Below are 17,686 nucleotides of genomic sequence, written 5' to 3'. Positions count from 1 at the left end.
GACAGCATGACAAATCACAGATACTTTATAACCTGATTTTAGTCAGGTGCTAGACATTTACCATTACATATTGGGCCACCCAGATTTTAACTCCCAAAATTTTCTTGCTGTTCACACTGTCCTGGACAGCCTAGCTTGCTGAATGAAGACCTCTGAGACCACTAATCATGTTTTCATGCATTCACCTCAGAATGCCCAGGGATGCATTTGCTGCCCTATAGACAAGAGTGGCTTGTTAAGACTGTAATGAATTTATAGTAAGGGCCTTATTTGCACACACAATAATACAGGTGTAACTACAAGGTAGTTTTCTATTTGATATAATGTACAGAAATAGAAGACAGCCAAAAATGCAACAGCAACACGGGTTTAGCCAGTACCCCAGCTAGTCTTGGGGTACTACAAAGCACAAAGCAGGAGCAGCGGCTGTCGCGCAGGAAAGCAAGCAGATGGAGGGAAGACGAGGGTGTTGGCAAATCTTAGGACCTGTGAGACTACGCAAGGAGATCGTATGCAGAAACAGTGTGAAGAAAGGCACTGAAGTGCTCATGCGGGTATTGAACAGTAAATCATTTTGATGCTAGGGCAAATGTTGAAGCCAGTCCTAAAACAGAAGGCATCAACTGTAAAGAAGTATGTAGGGCCCTACTAAAATGCATTAGCAAGAGCACTAGTTCTTTAAACCTGTCAGTTATAAAAGTGAAAATTCTTTACCTAGACAAATTATGGAACTTAAACTTTGTATACAAAGTATAATATGACTGAGGACAAAAGAGACATTTTAATTCAATCATTCATATGAAGATTTCCTTAAAAAGAAAGATTTTACTATGTACTCTCAAAGTTGAACTACTTCAAAATACAAAGATCCACTTTCCTTTCAGAAGATTAAAAATTCCAAAAAAGAGCAACAGTCCTATAAAAATTACTAGTAAGTAATCAAGTTCAAATGAGAAAGGAGTTGCTGCCAAAATGAAGGTTTCTCAATAGTAGAGGCTATTTAAGACCAAGAAAGTTCTAATCCAGTTGCTCCTTAACAAATTAATTTCAGAGTAGAACAGAGCTGTGGTGCCATTCTCTCAGTGGCAGCTGTGTTTTGAAAGGTTCTTGCCACTCCCTTACATCCCCAGATACCCATTTCTGTGCTCCAGAGGTGCCAATTCAATTGTTTGCCTGACTGTGCTCCCAGTTAGGGTTTCAAGAACTATCCCATTTAAAGGAGAAAACACAAAACAAAACCAAAGCAGTAAAAATATGCCAATAAAGTACTGTTTTAAAAATAAAGTCTATACAACAACCATCCAAAAAGCTGAAGTGACAAGCTAAAAGAGAAGTAACAGAAACATCTTAAATTGGATTTTCCCCTGCATGGAGTAACACAGAACCACAGCTTCCTAAGGGGGAAAATCATTCACGTCTGGCATGAGACTGCACTCCTGCTTTCTCTCTCCTCCCCTTTTTCCAAGTCTTCCCTTCCACAACAAGAAAAAACCCCACCCATGCCTAACAAGTTTTCTCCTCCTTAAGAGCTTAGAAGAAACATACGAAGTGCAAAAACATCAAAAGCTGGAATCGTGTCATTTTTTTCTGGTTTTCAGTAGGAGATAAGATGGAAATCCCTGCAACTTTCACTGCAAGACAGAGACATAGCAGAGAAGGTAGAATATATGGGGAAAGTAAGAGGAACATTGGGGAAAGCACAGAAGGGGATGTTGATACATCTGTTAAAAAAAAAAAACAGAAAAGGATTTTCTTCCAAAAGGGGATAAAAAAAGGAAGAAAGGGATTTGAAGTTTACTATATTGGATAAAAGAAATCATATTACCGTGTTTGTGAAGTGAAATCTCTTGGTCTTGTGCCTCTATTTGAATAGGTATACATCATGACAATTCAACATTCCAGACAAACAACATAAAACATTGATATGAAACAAGGCTGAGCTCAAAAGACTAGCTTTGATTCTAGTATTGTTGTGTCTTCTGATTCAATATACATAACACCTGCTGTAATGTGTAAGAACAGAGGAAAATCTGGTGGGTTTACTTGTTTAAAATAGAAATTGATTGCTTCATGAACAGCCCACTCACCAAAGCATGATTTTTATTTAGAAATGTGCCATTTTCCATAAACACCAACAGAGAATGCTATGAGGAGGTCTGCAAGGTTTTTGGATGGAAAACAGGCTGTTGATATGACTGTCAGAGACTACATCATCACAAGTCATGCTACTCTAACTCAATTACACACCCACTGAACAATTTCTGCATGAACACAAGTGTTTAATAAAAAAGAAATCTTATGGCTACCATGCTCTTTCCAACTTCCCAAATACAAAAAAAATCCTGCACATTGAGAAAAAACAAATCTGTTCCCCCCCAAAAGACTATGAACAGAAGTTTAATGATGAGACATAAAAGGCATTTACTGTTAATAACATATCCCATCAGCTCTGATTTTGTTGTCTTGGATATTCTTTCATGAAAGCAAATCAGCAAAAAAACCCCAAACATTCTTTTTAAATATGTAGGTTTCAAAGAAAACTCTTATTTCAATACTTTCCCACCTAGCTTGAGATAACAGAGCTGCAATTTAGAAGCTCTAAATTCTTTAGACCTGCAGACATAAGATGAAATTCTTGCTTCAACTTAACAGTTTTACCTTCAACATATTTGAAGCAGCAAGGAATCCAGACCCAGAAGTTAGAAAGGATGCAGTAACGCTATTTCTCTTACACTGCAGCAACAATTCAAGAAGCATCAACAAGCTTATGACCTTACAAAGTTTCCAGGCAAGATGAACTGTACCAAAGTTAGCACAATAAAAATACTGTAGGTTATAAAGACAGCTAGTCTAACAAGGACTTAGATCATTTGAGTTCCCCATCCCAAACTTCTGCAGCTCCCTATTCTACTTTTTTCCTGCTGACAGACTATGTTCATGCTCCTTTACAACACAACAGAAGAAACACTTAAAGAAGGCATTGTAGAATTACCAGAGTAAACTGGTATCAGATTACTGTACAATGTAGCTCCTAAGGTGAGCACAACAGAAACAGAACTTGAGGCAGAGGTCCCAATTAAACTTTGGGAGAATTCATATAGCCAAACCTGCACAGATAGTCTTCAACCCTTTATACATTCTTCAATCATGAAAATAAACAACATCATTTGAAGTTCTCCCAAGAAAAAAAAAAACAAATGCACAAACCAAAACACACACATATTAATGCATTATGAGCACAAACTAGTACTACATGCCTGAGTTTATATGCATGTTCCACATAAACACCTGCTGGTTTTGGTGGTGACTTTGACTGCCTGTGACAAACTATATTTAACATTCACCTGTGCTTTTCACCTGTCCTCCTGCAAAAAATTCAATCCACAAGGATTGAACTTAAACACACAGAAGAATTCCAATAGCTATAATTTTAATTAATTCATTACTTTCATTCTACTGGTAAAATCCTCAATTTTTTTTCCAACTCTCTCAAAACGAAAAGCAACGAATCTCAGAATACATCTTCATAAAACTTAAGTCCACTAATTCATTAGAAATGTAACTTCTGATGTATGAGAAATGGAAGTAGTAGCTTGAAGTACTGACTCAAATCAAAACACTTGTCTTCATAAAGCATATTAACCCTAGCACCTGCATTTGGAAGATGTAAAATTTATATATTTTTCTGCTTTTAAAAATATCTAGAAAGCTATTTAACATCATATTTACAGAGAACAAGTTTTAGATGTGACCTCCAAGGTTGATCCTATTTAGGAATGAGGGAAAGTACTGCTGAATATTTCTGAAATATCTTACCTAAATGACATAGATGTTTTTCCTGAATACATGATACAACATGAAGTTGCATTCTGTTCTTCAAGGGTGTATTTTATTTCCAAATATAAAATACAGCCATTCTAAACTGTCAGTGCAATCTCACACATCAGTAGCATGTTTTAATGATGGTTTTGGCTCATTCAAGAAATACATAAACACAACTAATTTCAGTGTTGTTTTAGGATATCTGAAAGAACCTCTAACATTAAGATAACTAGAACTATCTTCACCTGACCTCAATGCTTAACAAACATCACACACAGTAAATAGCAGCAGTAAATGCTAAAGAATCATAAGAATTAATACTCCAGTACAGAAACTATGTTCGGTTTTGTTTCCAAGTTTCTAATGCTCCCAGGATTTTAAGATTATACTTTCAAGTGACACTGTCTATTTGGAATCCAGTCAATTTAAAAAGAAGCAAAATGGATTTACATTCATTTCACATTCCTGAGTTATCCTAATCCTTCTGACAATTTTTACAGTTTTAAGAACCTGGCTGTGGTAGAAGCAGCAAAGTAACTACTCGCAGAAGAAAACAAAGTAAACAGACTAAGACAATTTATTTCCTTGAAAATTCCTTGCTTGTACTAACACTGAATAAAATACTTCTTCACAAAACCTTGATTACTATGTTGATAAGCATTTACGTAATTTTTTTTAACCACATTACTATAAAAAGCACATGCACTCTGGAAAGACAAAGGAAAAACTTTTTTTTGTTCTTTCAGAGTGGAACAAATTACATCTTCTAAAAATTGAATGTCAATGGCTGGAAGCCCAAAACTGTTTCATCTTTCAGCATAAGGACAGGAAGTAAGGTCACTGTCAGCTTCTAATTGAAAACATCTTCAAACCAGACTTCTGCTCTAGACCAGGATTTTGTTCTGTGACATACAAGTTATATCCCAATATATCACACAAGTTAGCCCCAGTTCAGCACTAGCTCCAGTTTTAAATACAGACAACCACTGGAGAAGCTAACTAATCAGAATCCACTGTAGCTGATAAACAACCATCTTCCTTCTATTCAAAAAGTAACATGATATTAGTCCAGAGGGGTCTGCTACATAAATGCTGGGAGCTTTGTCTCCAAATAATGCTGAACTAAATCATTGCAGCTTTGTGGTTGAGCAGTGCTCACTGCAATCCGCATACATGAGATGGAATTTATTTACAATAAAATGACAGGCCACAGGAAAAGGTCAGACAGGCTCAACTTCTAATCAAGTTCACACCCAACTAGAAGGAGAATAAAGAGTCCCTGCACCACCCTGCAGTATCAAAGAATTGCCTTTAAATGAGGAAAGAACTTTTACTTAGAGAGTATCCACAAACTAGTTCCATATGCTATTGGCTGAGGAGGAAACAAAAGACGACTCTTCTTCTCGTGTAACAAATTATACCAGTTTGATTTTCTTATTCAGTATGAAAACACTCAATAGGAAATTCAGTCCAAAATGGTGTGACTTCAGAAATAAACAGGCTGAAAACAAAATCTTTAAATTGTATCAATACTACTTAAGAAAAAAACATCTTTACCTGTATTGTCTACCTGTCCTATGTGATCATTTATTTTCAGGTGTATTTACAGTTCTCAAATATATCTTACCAGGCACCCTAGAGTCTTCTACTAAAACTGAGCCCAGCCACCCCTTTAGAACATGCCCTATGCAAGTGCCTCAGTTTCTTCTGCATATCTCTAGGGCAAGCTCTAAAGTGAGAATGCTCAACTCAAATACATAGGGGAGCCATGAAAACCTCCAAGGTACCAATATCAAGCAGCCCTCTTCCTACCACAGCACTTCTCAACTAAGCCTTCCACCATCAACACCCTAATCCATATTCCCAATTTCACCCACTCCTATAGTAGCCCCAGTCCCTGGTGTTACCTTTGCTGTTCCTTATTTCAGTACTCTCCCAATCAATGTTGCCATCCTCCCTCTCTCGCTCACCCTGCCATACCAACCGATTTCAGATAAAGGGCACAAATACAGCTCCCCACTGTATTAACTGTCCACAAAAGCTGTGTCAGGACACACTCGCTGCAGAGCTGAGCAGTACTGCACACACCTAAGCAGAGGCCAGCAGGCACATAGCTCTGGCCAGGCCATCTGCGCTCCCCTCCCAGCAGTTGCCACTCCAGTCAGGAAACTGGGCCACTTCCCACTTACCAGGTGGGGCACCCACTGTCTCCCAGCTGTTGAAGAATGATGCTTTGCATTCTCCCTTCAACCCAGACCCCAGCCATGTGCTGCACTGGCCAGCAGTGTATACGACACAGGCAACTGAAAGATTTGGCCTAGTGCTATTTGCTCAGTCTCCCAATTATCTTGCATCACTTAGGACCTCTTCCTTCCACCATCTCTCCCTTCCCTATGGGCAAGGGTAAATCCTAAATTCTGTGCCAAGATGAACAAGTTCCCAGCTTGCCCAACTATACATTTCACAGAAGTATCAATAAAGTGTTTTGAGCACTAATACTGCCTCTCTTTCTACCCCACCTGTTAGATATACAAATGCTAATAATTCAGTTGATGAATAAAGACAAGACATGCAGAATCACATCCACACCATTTACTTGTACCTGTCCTCTCAGTGATAATTATAAAATGCTTAAGAAACTGAACTTGCACAGAGACTAACTTACAAAATTAGTATGTTCCTCCCCCCCTTATTAGTAATGATAAAGTCACCACAGCAAGGATTACAAAATATTATTTGAAACCTTACAAAGCTGTTAAGCCTAAAATCAATCACTCAAAAGTTAGGAAGTATCATTACTAAGGCTACCTGTGAAATCCTAATTCAGGTTTTCTCTGCATAAACATTATGACACAGTATTTAACTATACAACCACTTGAACAGCACATCAAAGTTTTCAGTAACAAACAGATATTGGCCCCAATGTTGCACGTCTGCACATGAATTACATTATTTGTAGAACCTCACAAAAACAGAATTGCAAAATATTTCAGGAGGTCATCTGTTCCATCCTTCTACACCACTGTGGAATCACTGTTGCAATCCACTTCTGATAGATCATTATACAAGCTTTTCTCACAACTCCAGTGACAGATTACATTATTGCCCGAAACTATGTGCTTCAGGGTTGCATCATCCCCATTGTTAGAAAGATCAGCAGTTAGAAAACCTGTCTTGTTCATTGCAATTCAGGTCTTTTACTTCTTTTCTTACTCAACATAAACAACTGTTTATTACACTTCTCTTTGTATTTATCTTTTATAAGTTTGAATAAAGTCCTGTCTACCTGGGGTTTTTTTGTTCTAGATTAGGGAGCCCCAATACTTCTGTGATCTAAACTCTCTCTAGTAGCCTGTCTCTTCCTTGAAGGACAAGTTCCCATACTAGACACAGCATTCCAGCTGGAGCTCTTCTGCCACTGAAGAGAACGAATGAGTTACTACACAGGATATGCCAAAGACCATAACCCATGTGTTCATGAGATCCAGCACAACTGTGATCTTGTTGAATCACATTCTGTTTGTGACCCACAATAAACACCAGATCCCTTCATACAGCACTGTTGCATTGCCTATTCCCCATCCTATGGCTGTGCAGGTTTTCAGCCCCTTCAGTGTGATATTATTAAGTACTTTCCTTACTGAAAAGTATCTGGATTTTCAGGCCCTTCTTTTACTATGTTTCCAGCATTCCTCCCTCCTCCTCCCTTTACTTACTGGTGAATTTTAGCCTCTTACTTCTATTTCAAACCACAAGACCAGACACCCTATCTTGACCAGATGGCTAAAACCAATTCAAAATTCTATGAAGGGAATTAATTCATAGAAGAGAAGCCTTTCTAAATCAGAGGGGATAATGGAAGAGGACTAAAAGAATTAGAACACAGTTTGTGCGTGAAGAACAAGCAGGTAGGAGAGGTAGGCGGAAACTGCTAAAACTGGAAGTGAGCAAACATCACCAACCATAAATGAGTTCTTTTATGAAGATTTGATTAAAAAAACCCCAAAATCCTACTATACTTTGATACAGCGTAGTATGCCTTCCCATCTATAAGGCTAGTCAACACTCACTAAGAAAGTCTTAATATGGTAAATACATACTGTTACACCACCACCTGTTACTTTCTATTTGCTTACGAATACTTTATTTCTTACACTTCTTTTCTGTGGATTCAAGTTTAGTTTATCATCCAGTGGATCTTTACTGTTCTAAAGACAAAAGTCTTTGGCTTTCTGATGAACTTTTCTTTTGTGCTCACTGCTATTGCATCTGAACATTCATACTACTTTGAAAATCAAAGGAAACTTCACATCTAAGAAATTACATTTTATAAATGGTGAAACTAAGAAACAAGGTCAAATTCTGAGTGGCTAGTTTGAATATTAATGAGTATTTAGAATTACAGACACAACTGTAATTCAAGAACAGCTCCCCTTGACTTCTTTGGCAGCTGCAAGAACTCAGAATTTCTGCAACACAGATCCCAGAGGTCTCACATCCAGTAAATGAGGAACACACAGCCAGTGACCACCTGTGGGAAGCTTGGTTTAAGCAACGTGCTCACATCACTGGAACTCTGCAACAGCAACACAATTCAATTGTCTAGGACAGCACTTGATTACATTAGCAGTGAAACCTTTATTCAAACTTCCCTGTCCCCCGCCTCATTCACTTCACACCTTCAAACATCTGCTACAAAAGGAGCAAGAGTCCTATAAATAACTTCATTTGCTATCCAACACCCATTTCTCCCCAGAGCAGTATCAGTTTTGTACAGTGAATGCGATGAGGGTCCTGTCTGCATGTGGGTATGTGTATGCACAGATATTTACATGCAGATGCCTACATAGCTATAAATATTATCTATATGGATATACACTTTGTGATCATGTGAGTATAGCTGTACCATAGATTACAGGCACAGAAGTAGTTTAAAATTGTACAGGTTATTGTAACATCAGTATTTCCAACTTGCTGATTTTTGCCTTTGCAGTCTTCATATGCTGCTACAATTTCTGTGGATATTTTCCAGTTTTTAAAACAAACTCTGAAAAACACTTCTGTCACAAGGCTAAAACACATGCATTCATGAAATGTTCAAGGAATAGCAGCAGATTATCATGCTCCTGTCTGAGAAGAGAAAAGGGCCAACACTCTGAAGGCCCTGGGTTCTGTGCCAAATTCTGCAGAAAGCGTCCCAGAGCAGCAGGCACACACTTCCCTGTTCCTAAATACCAAGCTTGATGCTTTCAGCCACATCTCTTCCAGTCTTGCCCCAGTCCCTTACCTTCCCTACTTCTGATTCTTCCTTTCAACACTGTTTTTTCGAGTTTTATTTTCCTTTTTTAAACAAAGTCCATCTGTTCCCCAGTGTGCTCACACTACCACCAGGCTGCACTGCTTATTTCTTCTAGGATTAATTTCTGCCTTGCAGTTTCCCTCATCCACAGAGCTATTTCCCACTCCTGACCTAAGGTCTTGCCTCCTAGTCTTCATGGCCTGCCAGTTACAGTTTGTGAGATGAAAGAAACCCTCTTGCAATTTGTGTGTCTTTTCCCCTCCTACTCCTACAACTCCCAGGTTTCTGCACACATCTCATCAATGAGCAGAACAGTGACCAGAAAAGATCCACAGAGCCTTCTCTTACTCCTGCTGCTTAACTAAATCCGAGTCCCACGCTGGCTCCTTCTAAAAGCCGCCTCTCCGTTTTTCCTCTTGGGCCTAATGCAATCAAGTACCACCACACAATGCTGCACCACAAGGTAGATGTCTGTGTTCTCCTAAAGAAAGTAAACCACTCCATTACATAGCACAAACACATCCTTAAACACAAGGCAGGCAGGTGTCAGTTCTCACTCCTGAAGCTCAGTCCAGTCCCACTTCTGGAGCAGTTTAGACAGACTTTCACAGGGAAATCCAATCTTTCACATATCATTTTGGGCTATGGGAAGCATGCTCAGTACGTTTGCCCCAGTAGCACATACACCCCCTGGTCAATATTAATAAGTATGTGAGGTTCCATGAGAACAGGATATATCCAAGTTTTAGAGATGATGCACTTGTCTCCTGTCACAGACATGTGCACCTAAATTCAGTTGTTTCAAGCTTCTGAAAAAAATTACTTTCAAAGCAGCAGCAGAGAAAACATCCCCTCCAGAGCAGACACAATCTGCCAAAGTTTAACTGCATGCTCCAAAGCATAAGGGTATTAAAGTCATTCAGAAAAGAACCTGGCAGAACTCAGAGCAGAAACCATTGTTTTCCTCTTGCCTCAACATCAGAAGTATCTGAACTCTTTCAACTGACATTTTGCACAGGAAAAAAGCTTCAGCCCATGGCAAAACGCACAGTTTATAAAATTTCAATTGAAATAGTTAAAGTTTGTTCTCAACTCCACTGCAAAGCAGTAATATTTCTTACAAGCATCTTATAACACCTTACAGCTTTAATAAGAGCTAGCACAATCAGCCCAGACTACCATTTTCCAGTATTTATTCTGTGCATTTTAAATACAATGAATTACATTGATGTAATCAGTGATGTGGAAAAGATACAACTGACCATCAGCAGTCACATCTCATGCATTAGGAAGATGACACCACTAATCCACTGCTCTTATGAAAGGTTTTCCCTTAGTCTTCCAAAACAGCTGTCTCCAATAACAAACAGCTGAAAACACAGCACAGAGGGAATGTCAATCAAACTTGTTATTGAGCTCATGTGTGTTTAGCGACCACTAAAGAAAAGCACAGAAATATATGACTTTTAAACGGATTAAAAAAGACATCATATCACGCAACTCCAGAGCGGAAAACTGGCCATACTGACAAGGACTGTGAAAATGTGATTCTTACGCATGAGCCAAAAAAGAAATTAAGTCTGCATTATTCCTTTAACGCTACCATTTGACTTAAATATTGTCTTAGAACCCCAAAGTTAAAAGACAACTTGTGCTATTTCCTTATGGCTTTTTACTTATACATCGGTTCCCATGACACAGTCTATTTAATAACTCTTATGCAATTAGTGTTATTCATACTATACACCACAATGGGCAAGGCTGGAGACTCACTAGTAGTTTAGCACATCAGCCATAAACAGATTTACTTTCAAATGAAGGAAAGCCATGTCTCCCACAGCTGAAGTGAGACTGTATTATTAAGAGGCCTATTCTGCTTCACTTCTCTCCCAAGCAACTCCCACACACACATTCTGAATTGAGAAATAAGAACTGGGTTGTCAGAACCTGCCACTTACCACAAGCATCAGCTTCCCAAGACCGCCTGGAAAAGATCTGTGCTGCAGCAAGAATCACTGCTCTTTAATGTGTCCAGTTCCTGAAATCTATTACCCAAGGTGGGTCAAAGCCATTAAAGCCTACTTTGTTAAAGGCATGCTATATTTCAAGTCCCAGCCCTGCGTGAGAAATCTGAGACCTTTCTTCACAGAAAACAAGTGTCACTCACAAAACAGACACAACTGAACAAAAAGCTGCACTGTCCACTAGCTTGTTTAGCATTCTAACTTCTTGAAAGAACATGCAAACAAAAAACACATTTCCTCTGGCAAGACTGCAAGTATAGCTTGTAGACACAAGCCTGACATAAATAAAGCAAGCACAGCATAGAACGCAGTCTTAAAGGAAATCCTCCAACCATATGGGTCTTCTGTGAAAATGAACTCGAAGCAAGCTTGACAAGCTGAACTGGCCACAAGAGACATGATGCCAACTCAAGTGTCTGCAACACACTCATGCAATTAAGTTGAATAAACAACATCCTGCAACTGTCCCATAAGGCAGCTACATCTGATTCCTTGCATGACCTCTACAACTTGTCTTTGGTCCTTGAGTCTCTGAGGAGACACACTGCAGACTTTTCAGTCCGGCACATAGCTCTCCTCTCTCCCATGAAAACAGCGCAGCAAGACAAGGTAAATCCTCCTGATTGTCAGTGCGGGAGTTGCACAGATTGTGCAATGGGACAAAAGCAAAAACACAGCCTGTGCTGAGCAGTAAGACATTCACAGAGCTTGACCAAAGCCCTAGTTCACAGAGGTGCTCAAATGTATACCTTTAGCACACTAGCAGCCTATCCACATACTATGAGTTCAGCATCTGCTTAATTGTGGAAGCTGAAGCCCTGATTCAGCAACATGTGACTTCAGTAGGAGCTGGATCAAGCATTCCAAAATCCAAGTTGATTTACTACTTAATTTTCTTGAGTACTGACGTTCATTTTGTTATTTCAACTGCAAGCAAGTGGCTCTAACAGCCATTCCATGCTTACTGTATGCCTTTTCTGCATAACTCAAAGCTGTAGGAGTTTGCTCTCGCTGTTCCTAAACTGGTCAAGACCAAATGGCACCGAAAAGCAAATGAACTGCACCCAAGAGAGACATTCAGGGAGTTGTAAATCTGTTGAGCAATTAAGTGAATGTTGTCCAAGCCTACTACACATGACCAGTACACATCTCTTCTGTTTCACACCACCCCTTATACCATCAACACATTTCAAGGCTAAAGAAAAGATTAGGATAAAGACTGTGTCCTATGCTTTTAAACCTTATGGGCCCAAGACAGAGAAATCGGACTCCAGTCATGCTTTTTATTAAAGCATTTCACCTTAAACAAAAAGAAACAAAATATTTTTGTTCTCTGCAACCTGCAGTCTTTAAATTTTTATGATCAATGGACCATTTCTAAGATGTCTACAAAAAGCATCCTCTGAAAAGCAAGTTTGTTCTTAGTATGCTAAAGTTCACTGTACATGATTCACATGCCCAGTGGAAAGAGAAAACGTAGGAGTTGCAAATAAAAACAGCTTGAAGGCTCCTGCCCTAGACCGAGCAGTAAAGCGTTGCTTTGGGTAAGATCTGTTGCCTCTGAGTGCTCTCTTCCAGCATTCCAAGCACTGGCTCAGTTACATAATATTTCTCTGGCTGTTTTTAAGTTATACAAGAATGCACAACAATCACACAAAAGTTTACAGAAATCCACAGTAATGTTTAATTAAGAACTACTAGGTATTAGACAAACAATTAAATGAAAGCCTTCACTGACTTACTATGAAAATCTAGAAAAAGAAACCCAGGCATTCTATTAACCTCAAAGAGGCAAAAAACCCAAGCAAATCTCCAACTTATGAACCTACTACTTTGACTTCTCCTATTTGTATGCAAAGCCTGTTCTATTTAAGAAAAAGAATCTCTGAAGCTTACTAGAAATTATCAACTTTCATGTAGGCTGGAAATGGAACATCTCTTGTTGGCTACGAAGGGAGCTGGAGCAGAGAGTAACTTCCCTGAAAAGCTAACCAGTCACCACCAAAACACGAACTACTTTCTGAAGTGGAAATAAAGCATCATTAAGAAGATAAGCATGTTTTATAACACCAAGGCTTCTTAAGCACCCAACAATAATCACCACGATTCTTGTGTTTAAACAAAAGAGTCAACAGTGGTTGGTCCACTTGATGAAATAGGTTGATAAAAGCTTCTTATCACTTCTTACCACTTACCAACAACTTACTGATGTTGATAAAAATGTGTTACTTTATACCTGTTATCTACCAAAAAGAAAACCTATAGTCACAGCAAAATTGTCCCCTTCTATTGTTGCATTTTTTAAAAAAAGTATTAAAGATGAACCAAGAAGTGCTATGGGAACAGAACCAAGTAGTGCTATGGGAACAGAACCAAGTGAGACATCTTTGTGATTTAAACTGTCTGCTTAACTACAGACTAATTTTGATGTCTAGAGCCACTAGGGAAAAGAAGAGAGAAAAAAGGGGTCACTGATTCCTGGCTATTTTGAAGTATCTACTGAACACACCACCCTCCGAAGCCCGAAGAGTTCTCTCCACACACAAGTCATGCCACGGCTGTGCTTGGAAAGTAGCATTTCGCGTTTCGAGGGGTTCTGATGCTTCCTAACTTGAAAGGCAAAGGAGAACCAGGCTGCCCTGCACCCCGCAGGTGCCACCACCGCCTGACACACGGCACCCCCAAACGCGCCGGGCACTCCGAGAGCCGCAGGCGGGGAGAGGGGAGCGGGCGCTGGGACCACAACTCCGGGCGACCACCGGCTCGCAGGGGACATCCCACACGCCCGAAACACCGGGGCCCGCGAGAGGTCTGGGACAGGGCTGCCCCCAACACCTCTCCCCACGCCGCTTCTCTCCTTCGCTTCCACGGAACGGGTCCCGGCCCTGCCGCGCGTCGGGGCTGCCCACGGCCCCACGCCAGAAGGGACGCGGTCTGGCTGCAAACAATGCGCGCGTTTTCTGGCGGAGCTCCCCGGCAGCGCCGCGCGCAGAGGCCGCCCCCGCCCGCGGGCACCGCCGCATTGTTACCGGCGCTGCCTCGCCCCGCACGCGCCCGCTAACGGACGCCGGCGCGCGGGGACAGCCGCCCTCAGCAGCGGCGGCCGACCCCCCGTCACGGCCGGCCCCGGCCCGGCACACCTGCCGCCGCCCGGCTGGCCCCGCGGGCCCCCTTTGTTCCCTTACCTGCGGCGGGCGAGCCCCGCAGCGCCGGCACGGCGAGCAGCAGCGGCAGCAGGGCGGGCAGCGCCGGCCGCCAGCGCGCCGCGGCCGCCGACGCCACCACGAAGCGTGTCATCCCCTCCATGGCACGGCACGGCACGGCACGCCGCGGCCCGGCGTCAAGTCATCGCGGCGCCCCGCGTCCCCCCCGCGGGCTGAAAGGGCTGGGCGGGCTCCGCGGCTCCTCCCGGGCGCATCCACCGCCAGCGGGGCTGAGACGCCCTGGGGCGGGGGGCCGCCGCAGCTCCACCCCCCCCCCCCCCCCACGCCCACCCCGTGAGGAGTATTCACGGGGGCAGCGCCGCGGCGCCAGCCACCTCCCAGAAGCGGTGGGGCGGGAGCGGGGCGGGAGCGGGGCAGGAGCGGGGCAGCGGCGCCCTGCAGGGCCCGCGAGCGGCTCAGCTCGGGCCCCGGGCGGGGAGGCGGAAGGGAAGCCCCCGAGCCGCGGGGCTCCTCAGCCGGCCACGGCGCTCGCCCGGGCGGCTACGGCCCTTCACGTGGGGGCAGGCGGCAGCAGCCCCGACCCGGCCACCCGGCGCTCCCTCCCCGCCGGCAACGCGCTAACCCCGGCGGAGGCCGGCCTGCGGCGGCGGCGGCGAGCGCAGCGGGGCCGCCCCCCACCTGCGCGCGCGCCGCGTCCGCGTCTGCGCGGGGGCGCGCCCGTCCCGCCCCTTCGTCGGGCGGAGGCGGTGGGGAGGGGAGGAGCCAAGGCCCCCGCCCCGCTCCCCGGGGGAGGTGTGAGGGACGGGGCGGGGCGGCGTCAACAGGCCCCGCCCCCGCCCGTGGCCGGCCCGCGAGCCCGTGCCGCCTCTCCCTCCGCCCGCCGGCCGCCTCCCCGCCCGCTGCACCCCGTCTCCTCGCTGTTGACCCGTCGCTTGCTCGTGCTTCGCCGCGCTGCACGCGCAGCCCGGGAAGGGGCGGGGGAGAGGGTCACCCAACGGCTGCCCGCCTCACGGGCGGCGGGAAGCGCTGGGGCCCGGTTGGGTCCTCGGTGGCTCCCAGTACGTGCTCCGTGACCGGGGGTCCCGAGGGCCCGCTCCTGGTTTGCGTGGGGCATCCCTGTTTCCTGACTGCGCTCCACCATGGCGGAGCGAGGCCGGGAGGCTGGTGGCCCCATCCCTCAGCCCGCTGGCCGGGCCGAGTGGTGCTTGGGGAGAGGCCCTCGCTTCCCACAGGCTGTGCGCGGAGTTTTGGGGGCTGAAACAGTAATAAATGTCCAAGCAGAAAAGGAGAAGGCGCAGCTGTGAGGGTGTAGCTACGTGGCGCAGCGTTAGTGTTGCTCTAGGGGTTAGCGGGCACAAAGACTGGCGGTGGAGGGCCTTTCACCACAGGGCTCCTCCGGAGCCCAGCTCTCCAAGGAGCACGGAGGAGTCCAGCGGCCACCGAGGAGCACCAGCACCAGCTGGGAAGAGGTCCAACCAGCAAGTAGTGCTGGGTTCCCCTCGTTTCCAGCTACGCTCGCAATAGAACAGGCTAACAGTACATCAGGGGACTGCCTAACGCTGTTCTCAGCACTCATCAGTCACAACTGATTACACCTGGCTCCCAGAGAAGGATGGAAGGAGCGAAGGATTCATTTTGCTGACATACAGAAATAAAGCAATACCCATAAGCTTTAGCTTTACATCACGCAACGCACATCACAACAATACCACACACAGAGCAAAGGAAAATAATGCATGGCAGATCCTTAGCAACGTAAATAAGCAAAGCTGAAATCAGCCAAACTACATAAGCTGAAGCTGTGGCTCAACACAGACGCACCAAGGAAGGGGAGGGCGCAAAAGCTGAAAAACCTACTCGTTTTAGATTAGACATTTTCAGGGTCAAAAAGTCCGTGGATGTCCTGTCTTCGGTGAGGTATCAAAGGCAATCACTATGATGAGTACTTCAGCCCTTCTGGCACAAGACCTATACTTTCATTCTAAAAGTCTCGGTCAGTACAATATAATTTTCTTTCATTTTGTATTGCGGAGAGATGTTTCACTGAAAACTTCATGGGTGATTACAACCTATATCTTAAAATGAACTAAAAATCTAAGCTATAACATCCAATGCAAAGATGTTAGGCACTGCAAAAAGAAGACCACAGTGGCACAAAAACACACCCATAGTTTTTGAAACATCTAACAAAAAACGAATGCAGAAAAACTTGCATAGCACCCACCTTTTTTTAATATTTTTACCCGAGCAAATAACAAAAGAAATCAGGGCCTGGGGATTGTTTCTGTTACATTAAATTGCTGATAGAGAGAAATATGTCTTTGATATTCCTTTTTATTCACAAAAAAAGTTGAGATTTCTTTTTCCTAGAACCCATTAGGAGTCAAACAGCTAATTACTCTAATTTTTTTTTTTTTTTTTTTTTGCTAGTTGCCAGTCCCATGAAAACCGCTCATCTCAAAAGAGTGCTCTTTAGTCTTTTCTTGTAACTATGTACCCACCATTTGTGGATATGTGCCATGTCAGGTACTTCCTTGATGCCATCTGTCTCAGTTTCTCTTGTCCTTTCCTATCTCTTTTGCAGATCTGGAGCACAGGCTAAACAATAGCCACCAAAAGCTTAAAAAACCCCACTTCATTCCACCATTGTAAGCAGCGGTGTGCACCCATGTTTGGCATTAGAGCGTGCAGTTACATACTCTTTCTGTTTGCAAAATGTGGTTTTCCTTTTCTTTTAATAAGCTGGCCCTCAGAAGTACTCAGTAAGCGAATAGGAATCCATCCCTGCTTCAGATTTGGTGGGAGCTTTGGCAGTTAAGACCCTTGAAATACTTAATTTCAAAACATATTTCAGACCCTGCCGATCATCTCCTTTGCTGAAAGATACCATATTACTTTGTTGTCCTAACAGTGCCTCTAGTAACAGAGCACCGAGGCTGCTGGTAGTACATTTCAGATTGCCTGTAGATAATTTGTTTCACCAAGATCCAGTCATGAAAGGTAACTTCCCAGATTAAAGTGTGAGACAACTTCTCTCACATTTCTGAGATGTTATCCATAATGAAATCCACCGCAACTGCTAACTCATTCACTGTCTCAGCTAACACGATTTCCTGCTCCAGTTCCCGGAGTTCAGTTCACGAAAATAATCTTCCTATCTTGTGTTTGGGTTCATGTTCCCCAGGTTCTCTGTCTGTTGAGACCGAACTGATATTTGTGTTATTTCCCCGCTTCCTGGGCTAATTTAAGAACTGTCATATTTGATTGCATATTCTCTATTCCCCTGCAATTTCACACGTTCCACCAGACACCTCCAAATTAAACTCCTGTTGTTAAATAACAACCGGCATTGAAAAAGGAGCTGTGAGGTGGCTACC

General features: G+C 43.5%; 1 protein-coding gene across 1 annotated transcript in view; it reads right to left on the bottom strand.

Moving 5' to 3' along the window:
* KIAA1549 (KIAA1549 ortholog) overlaps positions 1–14,451 on the bottom strand; it is a 147,283-nt gene extending 132,832 nt beyond the window's left edge. Inside the window, exon 1 of the mRNA XM_059816902.1 lies at positions 14,331–14,451. Within this exon, the coding sequence (XP_059672885.1) occupies positions 14,331–14,451 (121 nt within the window). The remainder of the gene's footprint in view (positions 1–14,330) is intronic.
* Positions 14,452–17,686: the final 3,235 nt, after the last annotated feature.

This window comes from Gavia stellata, chromosome 4 (assembly GCF_030936135.1).
Source record: "Gavia stellata isolate bGavSte3 chromosome 4, bGavSte3.hap2, whole genome shotgun sequence".
NCBI lineage: Eukaryota > Metazoa > Chordata > Aves > Gaviiformes > Gaviidae > Gavia > Gavia stellata.
Note: the sequence above shows the minus strand (reverse complement) of the source record. Positions and strands in the feature narration are given on the sequence as shown.